The sequence below is a fragment of the Lutra lutra genome, chromosome 13 (assembly GCF_902655055.1).
Source record: "Lutra lutra chromosome 13, mLutLut1.2, whole genome shotgun sequence".
In the NCBI taxonomy this organism is placed as follows: Eukaryota; Metazoa; Chordata; class Mammalia; order Carnivora; family Mustelidae; genus Lutra; species Lutra lutra.
The window spans coordinates 73,030,815-73,053,787 of NC_062290.1; the positions used below are offsets into that span (position 1 = coordinate 73,030,815).

The following is a 22,973-nucleotide window of genomic DNA, read 5'->3' on the forward strand; positions in this document are numbered from 1 at the left end:
GTTTTGTTGCTTTAACTATAGAGAAGGAAGTATACACATACAACCTACATTTATTTGTTAATATTGTCAAAAAAAGCATATAAAATATTTTCATGGATATATTCCATAGAGTACAAAGTTTTGTGTTCATTATTAACATACTCTTAAAAACTGCTGCTCGAAAGATGGGAAATTAAAAAGCAATATCTTATCTTTTAAATAAAAAATTAATTTTTACGAACTCAATATTTAAATATATAAGGGACTAATAACAGGTCATTTTTAGGCAGTACCACACATGAATTAGTAATGAAAACTTTAAAAGGAATATCATGGTAAAGCCTAGCTTGTATGCTATATAGTGAACTTCTTGTTCTAGTGGACATAATTTTTTTTTAAATGTCTTTCTTGGGTACACACATGGAAGCGCCATGCCATCATGGACCTAATCTGTGTTGTTAAATACCAGCTCTCCAGTGCTTACCTGGCACCTAGTAGGAGCTCCAGAGATATTTGCTAAATGAACAAATGAAGAAAGCCTCCTCATCTACATACACCCTCTTCCAGTGGATCTGGTACCTCAGAGCAGAGGTGTTAAACAGAAGGTGTTTAGAATATAAAGGAGAAAAGGTATGATGTATGTGTGGGTTTTTTCATAATATTTAATTAGAATATTGTCTCTTTAAAATAGCCCTTGTGGGGTGTCTGGGTGGCTCAGTGGGTTAAAGCCTCTGCCTTCGGCTCAGGTCATGATCTCAGGGTCCTAGGATCGAGCCCCACATCAGGCTCTCTGCTCAGCAGGGAGCCTGTTTCCCTCTCTCTCTCTGCCTGCCTCTCTGCCTACTTGTGATCTGTCAAATAAATAAATAAAATCTTAAAAAAATAAATAAAATAGTCCTTGATTTGGGGAAATAGATTAGGCACATATTAATGTGAAAGGAGAACAAGTGTGGATTTGAGAGAACTCTTTATGTCCTGATGAAACTACCTTTAAGTCCACTGAAAGAAAATTGTAATAACTGCATTATAATGAACAGATGATTCACCCCATCTTTGGTCTAAAAATCAGAAATGATATCAGATTTCTCTAAGTTCCAGGAGACCTTGATTTCTATAAAATATACATTCACCTTAGAATACTTTCTTCTATAAAGGAAAACAATATTGTATTAAAATTGGTTTATTCTGCCTTCATAGTTAGGGCTAAGGTATTGCTACAAAGCACTTCAAATAGCACTTCTATATGCTAGCAGAAGGTAGAAAGCTCTATATTAAAAGGATCACTAATTTCTATCAACTTCCCTCCAATATTCACTACCTATAGGTCTAGCCACTTCTGTTTTTCAACAGTTAATCTGTCCAGTGTCCTGCTTCGAATCCCAGGTTAGCCGCAGGAGGCGGGTGGTCAGTGATGAAAGCCATGGACCACTCGCTCATTTGTCTCTTACCTCGAGAAAGCCATTCTCAACCTTGGGTGGTTCATTGCAAGCCACAGGGTGGCAGGTGGGTGTGGGGCTACTCCACTGTCCTGTGGCCTCGCAGGTGCTCTTCTTCTCCCCTTTGATGTAGAAACCCTTGTTGCAGCTATAAGCCACCATGGCCCCAAAACTGTAGTTTGATCCACTTGCATAACCATTCATGATGCTTGGAGGCTCTCCACACCGCACAGGGATGCACTGGATGGACATGGGGGAAGGGTTCCACTGCCCACCTCTCAAACACTCAATCTTCGCCGAGGTGTTCAGTACAAAACCTTCTGTGCATTTAAAGCTCACAACGGATCCTGCTGCAAATTTTGCTTTGCTCACAGATTCTAAGATGCTATAAGAAACAGATGGAGGCTTTTCACAGAAATGAGCTATACAGCGGGGCATGGCCTGACCTTCTGGGGGAACCCACTTGCCCTGGGCATTGCAAAGGAGCTGGGAATTGTCTGCCAGGCTGTAACCATCTGAGCAATAGTAGAAGGCAATGTCTCCAAATAACCGATGGGCAGTTTCTGGAGAGGCGTGTTCCACATTGGGGGGCTCATCACAGGAGACAGCCAGACACTGCTGGTTACTTCCATTCCACTTGCCATTGGCCAGGCATTCAATGGTGTCAGGACCAGCCAGGGTATAGCTATGAGAAGGGAGGAAAAGAACAATAACTAAGCATAATATTCAAGAAAAGGTGTTTGTGCCTTTGTAATTCTGTTTTTAGTTTTTTACTCTTTGCAACAATGACTATTTTTAGTTGTTATTCTTTAAAATAATATTTATTAAGATGGAGGTATAAGTAGGAGAACTCTACAGGCTCGTCTCATGCCTCAAATACAACTAGAAAATTATCAAATCACTTTGAATACCCAAGAAGTTGACCTGAGGGGACAGAGCAAACTGTACAACTAGAGGGAGAGAAGAGGCCACAACAAGGAAGTGCAGAGACATGGTGTGGGGGAGAAATGGATGGTGGGTGCTGTGGAGGAGAGGGAGCCCTGGTCTCAAAGGTGAGAGAAAAAGGAATGCTCAGGGGAATTGACACAGAGAACACTTCCCCACAGCCATTCACTGGGGAAATGAGAGGGGCTGATTTTCATGAATTTTTGCAACCAGCAGGGCTTGAAGATTGAAGTTTTAAAGGTTGGTAGTCTTGGCTGGTAGGGAGAACTGAGGCACTGCCCTACTCCTTGAGAGAAGACAAGCAAGCAGCCTGGGATGGGGTGAGGGGTGGGTGGGCAGCCATTTTAGGAATGCCTAGGTCACATGGGGAGACTGTTTGCTCTTCTTAGAGAGCATCTGCGAGAGGTGGCATTTGCAGACTTGTCTCTCAAAGGACAAAAGAGCTGGCGGTTGCTTTTCTCCCTCCCTCTCCTTCCCCCCAACATAAACGCAGAGACACTTGCTGTTAACATCACAGCACCAACACTGGCTGCCTGACCTGCTTATACCAGGTCCCGATCCAAAACTCCTGTGCTCTGCTGGGACTGCTCTTCTTGGACAAATGTGCCTCAGTGCCAGCGTGGAGAGCCCTTTCCCCAGAAGACCAGCAGAAACCCCTCTCCATGCCTTGTCTCCCAGCCAGAGTTCTATGAGGCTTCAGTTCTAGTGGAAATAGTATTAGGTCTCATTTAACAAGCAGAGCAGAGCACACCTACTTAAAACTTGCCACAGGATCAAACCTTGCCCACTGCAGGCAAGGAGAACCTCTGCAGACAAGTGGCCTGAAGGAGAGAGCAGCCCAAACACAGTAGCAGAGGGCACACAGCACGCACCAGACACAATCCCTGAAGCATCAGGCCCTGGACACTACATGACCACTTCTTCAAAAAGTCATTACTCTCAAAAGTAGGACACGTAACAGGTTTCTCTAACACATAGAAAAAGACAGAGACTTAGACAAAATGCCAAGATGGAGGAATTCATCCCGAATGAAGCAACAAGATAAGGTCACGGGTCAGATTTCTAATTGAAGCAAATATAAGTAATATGCCTGATGGAAAATGTAAAGCAACAATCATAAGGATACTCACTGGGCTTGAGAGAAGAATGGAAGACTTCAGGGAGGCCCTTACCACAGAGATGAAAGAGGTAAAAAAACCCAATCTGTCAGAAATGAAAAATGTAATAACTGAGATTGGAAACAGACTGGATGTAATGAACACAAGGCTGGAAGAAGCTGAGGTACAAATTAGTGACATAGAAGATAAAATTATGGAAAACAAGGAAGCAGAATAAAAGAGAGAAAGAATTATGGATCATGAGAATAGACTTAGAGAACTCAGTGATGCCATCAAATGTAATTACATTCATGTCATAGGAGTTCCAGAAGAAGAAGAGAGAGAAAAGAGGGCAGGAAATTTGAGGAAATAATAACTGAAAACTTCCCTAATCTGGGGAAGGAAACAGACATCCAGATCCAGGAGGCACAGACAACTCCCATCAAAATCAACAAAAGCAGGCCGACATCAAGACATATTGTAATTAAATTTGCAAAACATATAATAAAGAAAAAGTCCTACAGCAGCAAGACAGAAATAGTCCCTAACGTACAAGGGAAGACATATAAGGCCAACTGCAGATCTCTCAACAGAAAGTTGACAAGCCAGTTTAAAAGAGTGCCATGACATTCAATGTGCTAAATGAGAAAACTCTACAGACAAGAATACTCTATCTAATGATAGCAAGTCTATTATTCAGAATAGAAGGAGAGATAAAGGGTTCCCAAGACAAACAAAAACTAAAGGAGTTTGTGACCACTAAACCACCCATGCCAAGAAATATTAAAGGGGTACCCTTTGAGTGGAAAGAAAAGACCAAAAGTGACAAAGACAAGAAAGGAACAGGGAAATTTTCCGAAACAATGACAAAATAAGTAATAAAATGGCACTAAATACAGATCTATCAATAAATACTCTGAATGTAGGTGGATTAAATGCTCCAATCAAAAGACAGAATGGCGGGGCGCCTGGATGGCTCAGTGGGTTAAGCCTCTGCCTTCGGCTCAGGTCATGATCTCAGGGTCCTGGGATCGAGCCCCGCATTGGGCTCTCTGCTCGGCAGGGAGCCTGCTTCTCCTCTCTCTCTTTCTCTGCCTGCCTCTCTGCCCACTTGTGATCTCTCTCTGTCAAATAAATAAATACAATCTTTAAAAAAAAAAAAGACAGAATGTCAGAACAGATAAGAAAACAAGACCCATCTATATGCTGCCTACAAGACAGTCATTTCAGACCTAAAGACACCTAAAGATTGAAAGTGAGGGGATGGAGAAACAGTTGTCATTTATCATGCAAATGGATGTCAAAAGAAAGTCAGAGTAGCTACACTTATATCAGACAAACCATATTTTAAACCAAAGACTGTAGCAAGAGATGAAGGGCACTATATCATTATAAGGGGGATTTCCAATAAGAAGATCTAACAAATGTAAACATGGAAGCATCTAAATACATAAAACAGTTAATGACAAACATAAAGGAGCTAATTGATAATAATACAATAATTGTAGGGGACTTTAACACTCTACTTATATCAATGGACAGATCATCTAAATAGAAAATCAATAAGGAAACAATGGCTTTGGATGACACACTGGAACAAATGGATTTAACAGATATAGTCAGAACATTCCATCCTAAACCAGCAGGATACATTCTTTTTAAGGGCGCATGGAACATTTTCTAGAATAGATCACATATTAGGCCACAAAACAAGCCTCAACAAATTCAGAAAGATTGAAGTCATACCATGCATCTTTTCTGACCACCATGCTATAAAAATGGAAGCCAATCACAGGAAAAAAAATCTGGGAAAACCACAAATCCACGGAGTTTAAACAACATGCTACCAGAAAATGTGGTCAACTAGAAAATAAAAGAAGAAATGAAAAAATACAGGGAAACAAATGAAAATGAAGACATATTGGTTCAAAAACTGCTGGATGCAGCAGAAGTGGTGGTCCTAAGAGGGAAGTTTCTAGCAGTACAGGACTACTCAAGAAGCAAGAAAAATCTCACATAAGCAACCTAACCTTACACCTAAAGGATCTAGAAAAAGAACAAACAAAACCTAAAAACATCAGAAGGAAGGGGATAATAGAGATTAGAGCAGAACTAAATGATATAGAAACTAACAAAAACAGCAGAACAGATCAATGAAGCCATAAGCTGGTTCTTTGTAAAAATCAGTAAAGTTGATAACCCCCTAGCCAGACTTAGCAAAAAGAAATGAGAAAGGACTCAAATAAATAAAATCACAAATGAGAGAAGAGAATTAACAACCAACACCACAGAAATACAAATAATTATAAGAGAATACTATGAAAAACTATATGCCTACAAATTAGACAACCTGGAAGAAATGGTAAATTCCTAGAAACATATAAATTACCAACACTGAAATGGGAGGAAATAGAAAACTTGAACAGATGGATAATCAGCCAAGTAGATGAATCAATAATCCATAAATTCCCAACAAACAAAAGTCCAGGACCAGATGGCTTCACAGGTGAATTCTACCAGACATTTAAAGAAGAATTAATACCTGTTCTTCTCTAACGATTCCAAAACATAGGAAAAGAAGGAAAACTTCCAAATTCATTCTATGAACCCAGCATTACCGTGATACCAAAACCAGACAGACTCCACAAAAAAGAGAACTACAGGCCAATATCCCTGATGAACATGGATGCAAAAATTCTCAATAAAATACTAGGAAATTGAGTCCAATGGTACATTAAGAGAATCGTTCACCACAATCAATGGGAATTTATTCCTGGGCTGCAAGAGTAATTCAATATTCACAAATCAATCAATGTGATACAGCACATTAATAAAACAAAGGATAAGAAGCTGGAGGCATCACAATTCTAGACTTCAAGTTATATTACAAAGCTGTAGTCATGAAAACAGTATGGTCCTGGCCCAAAAATAGACACATAGGTCCATGGAACAGAATGGAAAACCGAAAACTTAAACCCATAATTATGTGGTCAATTAATCTTTCATGAAGCAAGAAAGAATACACAATGGAAAAATAGGCCATCTCCTCAGCAAAGGGCGTTGGGGAAACTGGAGAGCAACAGGCAAAAAAATGAAACTGGACCACCTCTTAAACGATACACGAAAATAAATTCACAATGCATTAAAAACCTAAATGGGAGATCTGAAACCATAAAATTCCTAGAAGAAAACATAGGCAGTGTTCTTTTTGACATCAGCCATAGTAACATTTTTCTAGGTAGGTCCCCTTGGGCAAGAGAAACAAAAGCAAAAATAAACTATGGGGACTACATCAAAATAAAAAAAGTTTCTGCATAGTGAAGGAAACATCAGCAAAACTAAAAGGCAACCTATGAAATGGGAGAAAATATTTGCAAGTGGATATCCAATAAAGGGTTAGTATCCAAAATATGTAAAGAACTTACATGAATCAATATCCTCCAAAAAATAATTCAATTAAAAATGGGCAGAAGACATAAATAGACATTTTTCCAAAGAAGACAGGTAGATGGCCAGATACATGAAGAAAAGCTCAACATCACTCATCAACAGGGAAAAACAAATCAAAACTACAATGAGATATCATCTCACGCCTGTCAGAAGAGCTGAAACAAAGACCAAAACCAAAACAAAAAACAAAAGAAACAACAAGTATTGGTGAGTACGTGGAGAGTAAGGAACACTCTTGCACTGTTGGTGGAAAGGCAAACTGGTACAGCCACTCTGGAATATAGTGTAGAGTTTCCTCAAAAAGTTAAAAATAGAACTACTCTCTGATCCAGCAATTAGACTACTGTGTATTTATCCAATGGAATATTAATTTGAAGGGATACATTCACCCTGATATTTATAGCACCATTGTCAACAATAGCCAAATTACTGAAAGAGCCCAAATGTCTACAAACTGATGAATGGATAAAGAAGATGTGGTGCATACATACACAGTGGAATATTACTCAGCCATTAAAAGGAGGGAAATCTTGCCATTTGCAGTGACACGGATGGAACTAGAGTACTATGCTAAGTGAAGTAAGTCAGAGAAAGACAAATACCGTATGATTTCATTCACATGTAGAATTTAAGAAGCAAAACAAATGAATACAGGGGAGGGAGAAAAAAGAGAGGAAAACCAAGAAACAGACCCTTAACTATAGAGAACAAATTGATGGTTACCAGAGGGGAGGTGGGTGGGAGATGGGTTGACTACATGATGGGGATTAAGGAGTGCACCTGTGATAAGCAGCAGGTGTTGTATGTAAATGTTAAATCATTAAATTCTACACCTGAAACTAAATTTACACTGACTAACTGGAATTTAAATAAAAACTTGGAAAGAAAAGAAAATATTTACTGCTTGAATACTGAGCTTACTGATCAAATGAACTTCCTTCAAGAAATAGAAATACATCTTGGGGGACCTGGGTGGCTCAGTGGGTTAAGGCCTCTGCCTTCGGCTCAGGTCATGATCCCAGGGTCCTGGGATCGAGCCCCGTATCGGGCTCTCTGCTTGGCAGGGAGCCTGCTTCCTCCTCTCTCTCTCTGCTTGCCTCTCTGCCTACTTGTGATTTCTCTCTGTCAAATAAATAAATTTTAAAAAAATCTTAAAAAAAAAAGAAATAGAAATACATCTTGATATTAAGAGTAATGCTTATTTAGAAAGGGAAGTGAATTTAAAATTTCTGCTATTTAAGGACCTCTAAAAATTGTTGCACATTTCCTTAAAAATAAGAATGACTCAGCTTAAATTTAGAACATCATCTGTCTATAGACTGTTTTAGTTGGTTGATTTTATCACTAGTCCTTGAAACAAAAGCACTGATGAACCATATGTAACCCACACATAACTCATGTACTTACTTATATTCAATGAAATTTAAAGCAATAATTGTAATTTTAGTCTCCAGGGTTTCCTAAACCCTTATCCAACCAAATGTTAGCATTTCGAGCTGTGTTCTGCATATGGCTCTGCTATTCAACCAGTATGAATCAATTTCGCTTAATAACTCTCAGTCTTTCTTTGTGCTTTGAACAGGTATTTTCCCACAGAAGGTGACAGATTGATGACTTGCAAAAATCCGAGATTATTCTCCAGTGCCCTCTCAATGAAGGAGAACAAAATATTACGATATGTAGTATTAGAATAATTACATGTGAGTCATTCTTAACTTGCTTCTCGCTTTCTTACTGAAGAGGAAGATGACAGAATTTTAAAGGAATGTCTAACACCTGAGCCGTCTGTCATTTTGAAACTAATGAAGGATAAGGGTATGAAAATAATCAGGCACCTAATTTAATCATTTTTAGACATATTAATTTCTTCATTTTACAGATGAGTGAATGGTGGTTCCACAGGCTAAAAGCCCAGTCTGGAGTCACACAGTTGCAAGCAGCTGAGTTAAAAAATTGCATTTGATTTATAAGAGTCCAACACTTAACCCTTTTCCGTGATGTTGTTGTTGCCCCCGCTGCCTTTCTCTTTTCAGAATGAGGTAGATCATAATTTGCGGGTGTCCTGTGGAAACTGCATTGCAGTGTCACCTAGTACAAATTTTCTGATCCATCTTTCAGCAAAGATTTTTTTAAAAGATTTTATTTATTTATTTGAAAGAGAGAGAGAGAGAATGAGAGTGAGGGAGCACGAGAGGGGGAAGTCTGGAGGGAGAAACAAACGCCCTGCTGAGCAGGGAGTCCAGTACGGGACTCAATCTTGGGACTCCAGGATCATGACCTGAGCTGAAGGCAGTCGCTCAACCAACTGAGCCACCCAGGTGCCCTCAGCAAAGATTCATTAGTCATCAGTTAGCAAGCACATTCCTCCTGAGGTCCCTTTTAGTTTTACAAGGGATCTGCTATCATAGCGAGGTTGGAATGTGTCCCCCCTCACTGGCCAGATTCATGAAATCTATAGGAAGCAGAAAGATCAAGGAGAAAATGGTAGAACATCAGCAGAGACGTGTACATCCACCTTACCTAGGGCCACTTATTCTGCTAGGGAAAGAAGCGGTCTCAAAATCCTCATAGATGTCCCTGACAACACGATGCAGCCTCTAATTAGGGTCTGCTACAATTCATTGTTATGGATAAATTCTGCTCTTCCTATTAGAATTCAAATTTAGTAAGCTTTTAAATAGCTTCTGTCTAGGAGGATATAGGAAGGTATATAAAGACAATATGCTAAAGGCCTAATTTTATTATTAAAATATCCATTATCCCAGGTCTGAGTGCCCAGATTCTACTGTTCCTGTGTAGAATGTGCTCTGAGTAGAAGTTCTACTTATAAAGACATCTGATGTTCTGTATTTTTATAGCACAATTTACATCCTCTGCACACTTTGAACCATGCATCATTATTTTCATGGGTCCCTTGATGCTGCTAGCATATTTCATTAGTGGAAGTTCACAGACACCACCTGAGACATCCCTGACTTATTAGGATCCATTGTGCCATCTATAAAATGCTCGCTTTATTTCATGGGCCTGGCTACTTCAAGGTAGAAGCATCTGCTTCCAGTTCCTTATTCTTCAAAGCCTCTTAAGGATGCAACAATTGTGTATAGTAATTTGGCAGCCCTTCAGTAGGTCTCTGACCCCTGATCTTAAAGAAAATCTCCACCTACTCTTCCCTAATGAAAAATCACAGCAAAGCTCTTCTGTAAAATAATGGGCAATTACCACTAAATACATATATTATGAATAAATGAATTTAAAGAATGCATTTTCATCATTACCCATAATTTCTTAGACCCCGCACTGTCTCTTTCTCTGACCTTAGTTTTTTACTTTTCTTAATGACGCCCAATCAACATTTAGTCTTTCATTAAATAATTCTCAAGGACCATGCTATGGGCTAAAACCACTTCCTTGGTGCACAATGCAATGCTCATGCATTTGCTTGTTTACACACCTGTGTCCATCCTGCACTCCCTACCCCATCCATTGCCTGGTGCATTGCAGGCCCTTTCACACCTACAGCAGCTGCTTAAAGGATAAAAGCTTAATTCTACCTGGAGAATGGAAAGGCTTCTCTGTGGAAATGCTTTTGAGAGGAGTCATGAGAGAAGAGCAGAAAAGGAATCGTTCGAGAATGAGGGGTAACATGAACCAAGAGCTTGCAGTCTGGTACGGCTGGGGCACTCTGAGAACTTACGAATAGTTGGAAACGGCATCTGAACACTGGAACAAGGAAATGGTGATCACTAGGATTTTGTGTGTTTTGACACTTCGTGATGGTTGATGGATAGAGACGTGGCAGGCACAGGTGAACTGGAAATGCCTTTTGACAGTTTCTTCTACAAGGACTCTCAAAAGATTTTAGCAGACAAAATGCTGCTAGGACAGAAAGACACTTAAGTGGTTTATTAACCGGATGACCCACGGAGTACTGCTTTACAGAAATACCCTCATTGGGAGTTTCACATCTTGGGAATGCCAAAAAACTGTCCTTAGTTCCTACGTAGCAATGTGTAACTACAGGGTGGGGAATAGGGAGCTTACGGTCCAGTTCAGTGTTTCTAATCTTACAGGATAATATTTAATAAAGATAAGATGGAAACAGGCTGCACAGATACACAGTAAAGAAAAGCTGAGCAGATGGAAAACCCGGCTTAGTGACCGCCAATAGGAAAGACTTTGGAATTCTACTGAAATTAAGTTGAATGAGTCAACAGAAGCATTCTGAAAGGGTGACTGCATTTCTAGAAACTCATTTATTTAGAAAGAGAAGAAGAGAAACGAAATAGTTATCTCTGTATGTGTGTGTATGTCACGCCATGCAGTGTTTTTCTCTCCGCCATATTCTAATGTGCATGTGTCAGTGTACATTTAGCTTTGGGTTCCACAATTGAAAATGGACAACAGACCTACTGGAGTAGGCTCAGAAGGATTCTGACAGGAACAGACTCAGAATCACCTTCGTTTATGAGAAAGAAGCACAGACTGGAGGCTGAGCTGGCTGAAATGCCGGTCTCCTTGCACCAACGTGAGTGATCACCTCTCAGTCAGGAGATGTGTGAAGCCTCCCATTTAGCTCCACTGATCCATTTGTAAGAGAACCTCGGGACCAAGCTACAAACACCCGAACGGCCGGCATCTCACTGGTGTGGAGAGATGTACACAGAGGAGTTTCAAGAGGTGGAAGCAAAGCCAGTACTTGAGACTAGATACAATGCTCAGTAAGATGGGGGTTGAGGTTTACTAAAAACAACTCTCTTCCAAAACACATCAGTTAGTCTTTGAAGATGCTAAAGAAGTATATACATTCCAAATTACAAAAAGTGAGGAATTGTGAGCTATCATCTAGATTGAACTAGGAATGGTTTCTGATCCAAATGCTGCGTTACTTCCTCACGTTAGAAGTCTGAAGCTGTGTTACAATTTCTATGGAACATACTTCACCTGCTTATTTGTTTAAGAGAATCATTTGGGGCATCTGGGTGACTCAGTTGGTTAAGCATCCGACTCTTGATTTTGGCTCAGGTCATGATCTCAGGGCCATGAAATCGAGCCCTGAGCTGGGTTCCACACTGGGCATGGAGCCTGCTTGAGATTCTCTCCCTCTCACTCTGCCCCTCCCTGCTCACACACATACTCTCCCTCTGAGAAAAATCATTTAAAAATGATAAAGTTTTATATAGATGATGACATACATCCTGTAAATGTTGGCTACCAAAGCAGGAAAATTGGTATTGGTCCAAACCTAAAATGCCGGACTATTTATGCTGTGACATTTTGTATTCTCATTCAAGAGACACTGGGAATGCTAATGCAGTCTATTATTTAAAATCAGGCCATACATATCATAAAAACAAATCATCCTACTCCATAATCCCAAAGAAAAATGGCCCATCAATATTACAATGATGCCACAGGAGGACATATTTCAGGATGAATTTGCTGCAATTCATTAGCCTATTTCTCAAATAATTTTGAAAAACTCTTGGAGATTGGGCAGAGTAATCTGCAGACACAATTTTCAGTGATTTGATTCATACATTGAGTGGAAGCCAACTGATGAGCATGTGGGAAGCTTTGTGAGAGAGCTCCCTAGTAGATCATTAGCTCTTCTCTGTTTAAAGAACCTTCTAAGAGCCTTAAAAGAGCAGCATATTAGATAGGTAAAGGGCTGCGACTTAATAAGATCGATGGAAAGTAGAAATCTGCATCAGCAGTTAATTCTGTTTTCAACTAAAAATGATATAAAATTTTATCCTTAGTACATGTAGTAACTGCATCTAGAAATCTACATTTAAGAAAATCAAAGGCGGAACATTCTATGAGAATTTTAGGATTTCAGTGACCCTTCCTTTCCTCTGAGCTTCTCACCAAGAGAGGAAACACATAGAAAAGGAAAATGGGAAACAATTTATCATTTTATTTATTTGGGCAAGCAGCTGCAAGCTTCCAGCCTAGTGTTTCGATAAAAGGTGAATGTGGAAGGTTAATTTTAGAACAGGAGGCAGAAATGTACTTCTTGCTTCTTTCCTTCCTGACATTCATCTTACTGCTCCTGTCTTCTAAAGTATTTGCTCTTGGGGCACCTGGGTGGCTCAGTGGGTTAAGCCGCTGCCTTCGGCTCAGGTCATGATCCCGGAGTCCTGGGATCGAGCCCCACATCGGGCTCTCTGCTCAGCAGGGAACCTGCTTCCCTTCCTCTCTCTCTCTCTGCCTGCCTCTCTGCCTGCTTGTGATCTCTCTCTGTCAAATAAATAAAAAAAATCTTTAATATAAAAAAAATAAAGTATTTGCTCTTCCATCCTACAGCTGAGACCGTTTCTTTCCCCCTTATTTCAAGGGAGAGTCTATGCAAAGCACATCATTGATATGAGAAGAAGCAACACCGGGCCCAAAGTAAGAATGAGTGTATGTGCCCTCAAGAAGCAGGTGGGGGTGGCTCCCATATGTGGAGGGCAGTGGGAGTGGAGACAGCTGGAGAGAAAAGAGGTTCTAACCCTCATTTCAAGCCAACAGCATCTCAGGAAGCCGAAGGAGACAGCAGGCCCATTGCACAAACAGGCGCACTGCACAAAAGCCATGACTTGAACACAGTGACACCATCCTGGAACAGAACAGAGATAGTTCATCTTGGCTATGCCAACCAATTTCTTGGGGGGAAGAAATAGAAAAGGAGTAAAGGGAGAGAACTTCTAGTTCTGGCTATACCATAGTCTGAAAACCTTCCTTATATCATACTTGATGAAATATAACAGAAGTTATTTTAGATGCACATGCCAGAAATGAAGAGGAAATTAAGAACAGAGTAGTAAGCCTGTGACTGAATGCTGTGATTGCCATCAGATTGGACAGAGAAGGGAAGAAGGGATGAGATAGGAAATACAACTATGGAATTGAAAGAGAGTAATAGCTGAGTCTCTGGCATGGACCTTTGCCCTAGAAGGACATTCACTGAAAAGATATTAAGTAGAAAAACCCCACCCAGAGGCCCAGTGACAGGACAAGTGGGATCTCTGTATTGTCATGGCTTTGGGTGGGAAAATCAAGTCCCTGCTAAGGTAGCCATCCCAGGTCTCATCTCCTGTGTATTTGAGGTTAGAATTTATGCCATTTACTTTGGCATGGAAAGCCTTCGAACTTATAAATGAATGTAAAATTGGTTTCTTGGTGATATTCCATAAATTCCTGGTAGAAAAAAATAATTCACACACTTAAACTATAAGGAACTATCACAGATAAAATAAGTCCTGCTTACTATAAAGATAAAATTTGAAATTACAAAACATACACCAGCATGTTTTCCATCACGAGTCAGTCAGCAGGCAGAACAAACAGCAAGATTAGAGTACCAATAAATTGAGATAGCAGAAAAGTGATCTAAAATCTGAAGATTTATATAAGTATGTAGACATAATTAAAGAAAAAAACCTCAAAATCCTATTTAAAAAGAAGAGACTATTTTAAAAGAAATGTTTGAAAAACAAACATATAAATTCTAGAAGCAAAAATAGAAAAAGTAAAGATTTAAAAAATTAATGGATGCATTTAAAAGCAGATTATAGTAGAAAAGAAAAACCTATAAACTACAAGACATCCGAAAAAATATCCAAAAGCAGTCCAAGTTTATAAAGTGATGGAAAATGTGACAGGTTACTACATATGGAGACAGAAAGAAAAGATCCAATATATATCTAAGACTTAAAGAAATAGGGAAAAAAGAAGGGAAGAGGAGGGAATATGTGAAGTGAGAATATGCTCAAATTGGTAAAAGAATTCTCAGATGTAAGTACAATGAGTCCTAAAGAAGACAAATGACAGTGAATACATGTTTAGTCATATCATAAGGAAATACCAGAATGACAAAGACAAATTAAAAATAAAAACCAAAGGGAAAAGATACTACTTATAGGGGAACCACGATTCAAGCAGAGTTTCTCAATCTCAGCACCATGTGGGACCAGACAATTCTGTGTTGTGGGGGCTGCTGTGTGCATTGTAGGCAGTTCAGCAGCATCCCTGGACTCCGTCCACTAGAGCTAGGAGCACCCTCCCCTCAGCTGTGACAACCAAAAATGTCTCCAGACATGGCCGAACGTCCCTGCTGGGCAACACTGCCCCTGGTTAAGAACCACTAACAGACTGATGATGGAATCCTCAGTAGCAACATGAGAAGACAGAAGGCACTGGAATAATATTTTTCAAAATGTCTATGGAAGAAAACTAATGTAGACTTGTATACTCGGTTAAACTGTAATTCAAGAGCAAGGGTAAAATCTTATTATTTTCAGAAAAAGATTACAGAATATGCTGAAACTTACTGGAAAAAAAATATGCAATGGATATTCTTCAGGAAGTAGAAATATTAAAACCCAAAAGGACAGAATGGGATACAAAACGCAATGGTGATGAAGAAATTAATAAACATGTGAGTCAAACTAAATAAACACTGACTATATTAAAAAATGACTAATTTGAGAAGTCGTAAAATAGGAGGGACGTAAAATACAGACAGCAATAAAACATTTAAGATGAGAGGGGGATGGAAATTTGTGCTTTCCAAGATCTCTGCATCGCTCAGGAGAAAGGCAAAGATACTCAGTATGACGTCGGGGTAAGGATGATTTCTTGAATTTGATACACCCACACAAAACAAAACATAAAGGACATGACTGATAAATATCAAATGCTATCTCATGAAGTTTAAAATAAGCATATTTCATAACTCAACAACTTCAACCTTCGGTGGCTGGGCCAGAGATAGTCAAACTCCTATGTACCAAGAGACACGGGGAAGGAAATTTACTTCAATTCTGTTACATCAGCAAATAAAGGAGCAACAAACTAACCTTCTACCTGTAAGGAAATCAGTAATTTACAGACAGCTCATTCTTCCAAGGGAATACCATATAGCTGTTAAAATAAATTTTACTGATTTACAAAAATGTACCTTTGTTACTTTGGGAGAACGGCAAAGTGATGAGAATGGCTTCTTGTTGTATTTGTAATACTTTATTTCTTTCATAAAAAGAAAGCTACAATATGGCAAAAACTTAACATGTACTTTTCTCTCAAGAATGGATACCCAGGAGGGGTGCCTGGGTGGCGCAGTCGCTTAAGCATGGGGCTCTTGGTTTCGGCTCAGATCATGATCTCAGGATCATGGGATCCATCACGGAGCCTGCTTGAGAGAGTCTCGCCCTCCCTGCCCCTCCCGCTTGTATTCTAGGTCTCTCTCTAAAATAAATAAATCTTAAAAAAAAAAAAAAAAAGAAAGAATGCATACCCAGGTAACTTTAAGTGGAGATTAATAATTACTATTCGTGTTTTTCCGTATATTTCAAATGTTTCATTAGCCATTTGGCCAGAAAAAAGAGGAGTACAAAGGTTTTCTTTTCTTTGGCATCCTCGTAGCATCCCAAGGTGGAGTTAGGGGTATGCCAAGGGCCATCAGTATGCTTCCTCTCACCAAAAGTTTCACTTCCAGAAAAAAATGAAACTATCCCTTAATAGCTTGATTTTTTTTCTTTTAGAACAAAATGTGGGTGGCAGTGATTTGGGACTGTAGATACTTTCTATTAATTAGATTAACTACCTAAGACAGTTTTTCCTACATTATTTTAAAATGTCATCACCGTATATAGCAATAATGATGACAGAGAAGATAATAAAGCCATTTTCTGCTTCATTCTTAATGGGCATAAAAAGCACTTTCATAAAACTATTCTCATATCCTTCAATAGATACATGATTTAGGGGAGTAGATTTGGTTTCCATCTTTTTGATGGATAAAAGGTCCCACAGAGCGTCTGCTTTCCTAGACCAGAAGGAACATGCAAGGTGATATGGGCCAATCCCTTCAACTACCAAGTTGGAATACTGTTTATTCTGCCAAACCCCCACCGTTGTGGAAGGGAGCACAAGAGGAGATAATGTGTAGGAAAGCCCTGGGGGAATGGAAAACCCTCTGCAAATGTATGGCTATGTTGTAATTTTAATTAGTGCCTTTAGTACTTCTTTTAATAAAACCCTTTCTTATAACATAGAGACTTAATATTAGGCAGATTCGGAACTCTTAGGATATATTTTAGGTGAATGATTTGTAATGAAAAAAAATGTAAATTGCATCTATAGCAGGATTTTTAATACTAAAAAATATGTAAAGACAAAATTCTGAGAAGAAATATAGTAAAATACCACCATTTGTTTTTGGATAATTTTTTAAAATATATTTTTATTTCTCTTTTTCTTTTTTTTCTTTTCTTTTCTCTTTCTTTCTTTCTTTCCTTCCTTCCTTCCTTCTTCTTTCTTTAAGATTTTATTTATTTATTTGAGAGAATGTGAGTGAGTATAGGCTGGAGGAGGGGCAAACTGTTTTATCAGGTTCAGGTGTATAATATAGTGATTTAACCATTCTCTACATTACTCATCAAGGGCTCCTCAAGATAAGTATACTTCTAATTCCCTTTACCTATATCACTCATCCCCCGTTTTAATAATAAAGATTTCTGTTTCACTTAAGAAGGTGTTAAGTTTTGGGACTTCCATCAGCTATTTATCCAAGTAGCTGACTCTCAGGAGATTTTTGCAAATAAATAAATAAGAATATATAAATATTTATATGGATAAACACACACACACATATATATACACACATACATACACACACACACTATATATATGTATACATATATATATATAGGTATATATATATGTGTGGCCTATATATGTGTGTATATATATATATATATATATATGTGGCCCAATATATATAGTGTGTGTGTGTGTGTGTGTGGCCCTATATATATATATATATATATATATATATATATATATATATATATACATACATACATTGTCGCCACCTGCTGGCAGTCCTGTTCTACTGGGACTGTCTTCCATCCTGGTGAAATGAACTTCTTGCTAGAAATATGCTAGAATAGAAACTGCTATCTCATCTGTGCTTCAGTCATAATAATGGCAAAGTTGGTTGAATTAATTAAGGTTTTTTTTTCCTGGCTAGGCCAGGCTTTATACTAGGCATTTGATTTCTCACAGTACCCAGAAGTATGAACCTTGAATGAAACTGTTTTTATGTAGGACACTCGAAGCACAGAGAGGTTATACAATTTCCCTGAAGCTACACAGGGAAGGACAGAGCTGAGCTACAAACCCAGAAAGTGGCAAATTCCTGCTGGAGCTGCTTCCAACTGCGTGACAAACACCTCTGGTCAATCTGGAGTGTGAAAGCACTATTCACGGTGAAAATATTTATTAAAGAAGCATGAAGGGGTCGTGGAGAAGCAATGAAATGCAAGTCAGATGTCGTGGGGATTCACATACCCCTCACTTCCTTATAAACTCCCAGAGATGCTAAGCAGACACCACCCCAGATGGAGCCTTCCCTTTCTCTGTACCTCATTCCTTGTTTTTCAAATTTTACCTCTGAATGAAATGAGATAATTAAAAATAGAATAACCTGAGTTTTATGATCTTTTTTACTCTGCAGACCTGTCATCTTTAGGTTGTGACTCAAAGTGTTGCCTTCAGGTTTGCCAAAGATAAACACACCAATGTCTATTCAACTGACCAGACCACCCAGGCGCCCCCACAGATGCCTATGTAAATGTGCTTTTTGCATCCTTAAGTATAAAGCTATTTTCCACTGCATTGCCTAGTGTCTGCTATTGGAGACCTAATTTGACAAATTACTCTAACTCCAGAAACACACTGTTTCCACAGGAGAATATGCTTGCTCTCTGCTGTCAGGAAACAAGAGCATAAAGTTCTCTCCGGCTTTGGTGTCCAGGAAATGTAATTTAGTGTTCAGTGGAGACCATCTCCATGGTGGACGGGGGGAGCATCCCCTCCCTTGAGGTTCCCAATGCTTCCTTCCCTCCCAGGACCACTCACCCTTCTTTGCAGGTGTAAGTGACAGTGTTTCCAAAAGTGAAGTTCCTCCCTGTGATGACGGCGTCTTTGATGGCCGGCGGCTCTCCACAGACAACGAGATGGCAGGTAGGTGGCGCTCTGTCCCAGCTGCCTGAGGCCGAGCATTCAAGGACTGAAGGGCCCTGTAAGCTGGGAAAGAATGGCTATTATTCACTGCCCGTGGAGACGATTATATACAAAGAAGGGAAGCCAGAGTGCTTCTGTCATGGAATGGGCTAAAACAACATCACAACTGCTGCAAAATAAAAGGGGCTCCCTGGTGCTGGAGTAGGGCCCTCAGACCTCACCAAGGGATTAGTGGATGAGAAGGGGTTAATAGGCTGGTTGGGATCCAGCTATAATAGAGACAGACACCCAGGAAGTCAGGGTAACTGAAGTCAAAGGGCACTGTCCTTGTCCTGAGTCTGGGTATGTGCACTGGTGCTCCTGACTCTGACCTCTGGTCTTCCTTTGATTTCGCAAACCTCACATCCCAATGGCGTCACGTATCCACCTTTGTTTGCCTACCTGAATCTGTGTGTGTCACCTGACTTTCTACTCACTGGATCTGTTTCACTTCAGATCCCGCTGGCCAAATTTCTGACTGCAGCCTCGCCCTACTGTCCCTTCTGTTGGAACATACACATACACCCCCATGCATAACACTGATCGAATCAACCTGTTACAGTATTAAGAACTTAGGATTGCGACCTGCTTTTTGTAACATCACATGCAATGTTCGGTATAAGTGTGGTAAGTTATGTTCCAAAAAAAAAAAAAGTCCAGATACTATGCTATGCCTCCGAAACACTTTTTTGCTTTCATGTTTAATGACTGAATGTTTATAGTGACTCAACTAGAGCTCCCAGAGTCAAAGTTAGGTAGACTGTTTCCCTAGGTATTCCCAGCATATAAGCCAGTCCTCACAAAGCATGCAAATCTGAGACTATCTTTTACATTTAGAAACTTGTGTCTAAAGTCAGCTAGTTATATACAAATGAAACCTATGGAATAAGTAATGGGTAACGGGGTATTTTAGGAAGCTTGTGGTGCCTACGGACTTTACCTATATCCGCTCTCACATGAATATGATGCAGTAGAAAGGTAGGTAAGCCCACTCAAAATATATTTCCCATTATTTATGCTTTCAGGGCTAGAACACTTGACCAGTTCACACACAGGAAGAGAATGACTCCAAGAACCGCTAGCAAGACAAGATGATTCTTTATCACCATTCAGCACATATCCTTTATTACACCTAAAAAGGATAAATGGAGATTACAGAATACAATTTGCTTTATTTTGCATAATTTTAGCAGTACCAAAACCTTTAAAAATATTGAGAATTTACACTTTACAATTTATTGGAAGACTTCTTTCTTTTCTACTAAAATAATGCTTTAAAATTATTTCCAAGGTTGAATACTGTACATCTCCCCCATAGGGAACCTTGCTGAGTGACAAGTAGAAAAATGAAGAGTTTGGCTTGTCCCCAGTTTACGTCATGGATTAGTAGGTGCAAACAGAAAATTCCTAGTTTGAGAATGGTCTGGTTTAGTATGAGTGCCTGAGCCAAAGCTCCAGTTTATAACCAAGAACATTCCTTAGCTTGCAGGGTCTTCCTCCATGGCACTGGTCCTCAAGGATGTTTGTCACAATGATAAGTTACTTGTCAAGGGATTTAAGGATTCTAGATAGGAATGCTACCATTAGGTTACTGAACTTGATTCCTCTGCACTACACATAATCCAATTAATTCCATATTAATTAAAAAACATCCTCTGGGATTCTTCTACCTTTCTTTCAGTTTTAGGTCACAGACAGCATGTCACTAACAATTTCTACAATGTAGTGTTAATCTTACACACTTACCTATATGTTATTTTACTGCCATAGGTAAATGCTGACCCATCAATGCCACCATTTTCTGGAATAGCAGGTACACCACAGTAAACAGCTAGAAGGTGCAAAAACAAAGGAAGTGTTGCTTTTTTTTTGTCAGTGTATATAAAAATCTCTAAAAGCTCAAGGGTAGCTCTAAGTTCTCTTGTCACGTTTAAAGATGAACCCAATAGTTGGGTTTTAAATACAAAGAATATTGATACAACCTAACACATGACATGTCTATACCTTAAATTTCTAGTATCCAAACACCATGAACCTGGGGGAATTTATAAAACACACCTTCGCAATACGGTAACAGATGACTCCATTCTCCAGACTCCAGACATGTGATTTTGGTTACTCCCAACAGCTGGTATCCTTCCTCACACGAGAATGTGACTTGGGCGCCCAGTGTATAAACCTCACCAGAAGAGTGGCCATTTTCTGGATTTCCTGGAGCCTTACATTTTATAGGTTCTTGAAAGAGAGAAAAAGTTTGTGTGGGACAATGAGTGGTGTTCACACAACCACGCAGGGTCTCATGACAAAAAAATTTCACTACAGTCAAAGTACCAGTTAAATCTTGGGGGCGTGGGGGAAGCTTTTGAAGGGAGATATGGACAGGGCTGGGGTACACTGGACATTAGACGAGAACATACATTTAATAGGCATTTAAACGATAATATTTTGAAACACAGTGACTAACAAAAATATACAAAATTTATCTGGCTAAAAGGGAGTTATTTATTGGGAAGTAGTGTGGTACCAGGAGTTTATTAGAACTTTAACAGCTCCTACCTCCCCTGACTTCATGCCTACCTTTTTAAAAGACACTGGCTTTCTATCAAATTGAGCCAAAGGCCGTCCCCTAGGCAGATGTGAGAAAAATCCCCAGCCTCCCTTTCCAAACAGACTATGGATCAGAAATCCTTTCTATGTACGAATTGGGGTTGGTCACCATTTCTAGGAAGAGAAGTAAGTTAAAGGGATATTTACAACTAGACTTGGATAGGAGTAAATATAATACTTGAATCATCAAAAAGGGAAGATATGTTGATTCAACCTTTCTGAAGGTCATTCTGGTCGTGGAAGTCAAGGACTTTATTTGTATTTGTTTTTAAATTAATTTCTTAATTTTTTTCTTTGATGGGGGGAGAGGCAGAGGGAGACTCTTAAGCAGGCTCCACACCCAGCACGGAGCCTGATGCTGGGCTCAGTCTCAGGACCCTGAGATCATGAACTGAGCCAAAATCAAGAGCCAGATATTTAATGTACTGAGCCACCCAGGCACCCCAGAAGTCAAAGACTTTAACTTTAAAAAAAAAAAAAAAAGTATTTATTTATTTCAGAGAGAGAGAGAGAGCGCATGCACAAGTTGGGGGAGGTGCAGGAGAAAGAAAGAGAGAAAATCTCCAGCACGCTTCGTGCTGAGCGTGGAGGCTGACACGGGTCTCGACACTGCAACCCTAAGATCATCACTTGAACTGAAATTAAGAGTTGGATGTTTAACGGACTGTGCCACCCAGGTGCCCCGTAAGTTGAGAACTTTAAATGAATTCTCTCAAAGAGTAAATGCCATTGTAAGACTTGATTTTGAGACTTCCTCTTCACTTTCTGTTTTCTGGGAGTTGGGCCTGTATTACCAAAGTTATGATAAAATCTAGAGATGTGATAAGGGAACATGTCAATTTTTTTCAATAACATAATTCTGTGTGGCTGAGGCAGGGGAAACATACTGACGGTGAAGTTGTCTTCTTTGCTCTGAATGTGGCCACAGAGGCCGGTGATGATATTTCTAAATTCCCTCTGTTATCCCTGTACTATGCAGATGTTGCTTCAACATTCTGGTGGTATGGTTGGCTCTCTGTTATGTTTTCCAGAGATTAAGAAGTTGGGAGAGGCAGAAGGCTCATTTAAAGCTCCTTTAGTGGTTATTTGTATGTCTTTTTTTTTTTTAAGATAGTTTTTCTCTTCTCCACCTGTCCTTTGGACTTGAAAATACTGTTATATTTTTAAGTAACATACATTTGAAATATATACTTAAATAAAAAAAATTAAGGGGCGCCTGGGTGGCTCAGTGGGTTAAAGCCTCCGCCTTCGGCTCAGGTCATGATCCCAGGGTCCTGGGATCAAGCCCCACATCGGGCTCTCTGCTCCGCACGGGGCCTGCTTCCTCCTCTCTCTCTGCCTGCCTCTCTGCCTACTTGTGATCTCTCTCTGTCAAATAAATAAATAAAATCTTTAAAAAAAATTA

General features: G+C 39.5%; 1 protein-coding gene across 3 annotated transcripts in view; it reads right to left on the reverse strand.

Annotated features, from left to right (window-relative positions):
• SVEP1 (sushi, von Willebrand factor type A, EGF and pentraxin domain containing 1) overlaps positions 1–22,973 on the reverse strand; it is a 179,526-nt gene that overhangs the window by 39,047 nt on the left and 117,506 nt on the right. For all 3 annotated transcript variants that reach the window (XM_047700074.1, XM_047700073.1, XM_047700075.1), the window contains 5 exons: positions 21,020–21,196; positions 20,708–20,792; positions 19,902–20,093; positions 18,818–18,985; positions 1,428–2,100 (listed from right to left, as the gene is read on the reverse strand). In XM_047700074.1, coding sequence (XP_047556030.1) covers positions 1,428–2,100; positions 18,818–18,985; positions 19,902–20,093; positions 20,708–20,792; positions 21,020–21,196 — 1,295 coding nt within the window. The remainder of the gene's footprint in view (positions 1–1,427; positions 2,101–18,817; positions 18,986–19,901; positions 20,094–20,707; positions 20,793–21,019; positions 21,197–22,973) is intronic.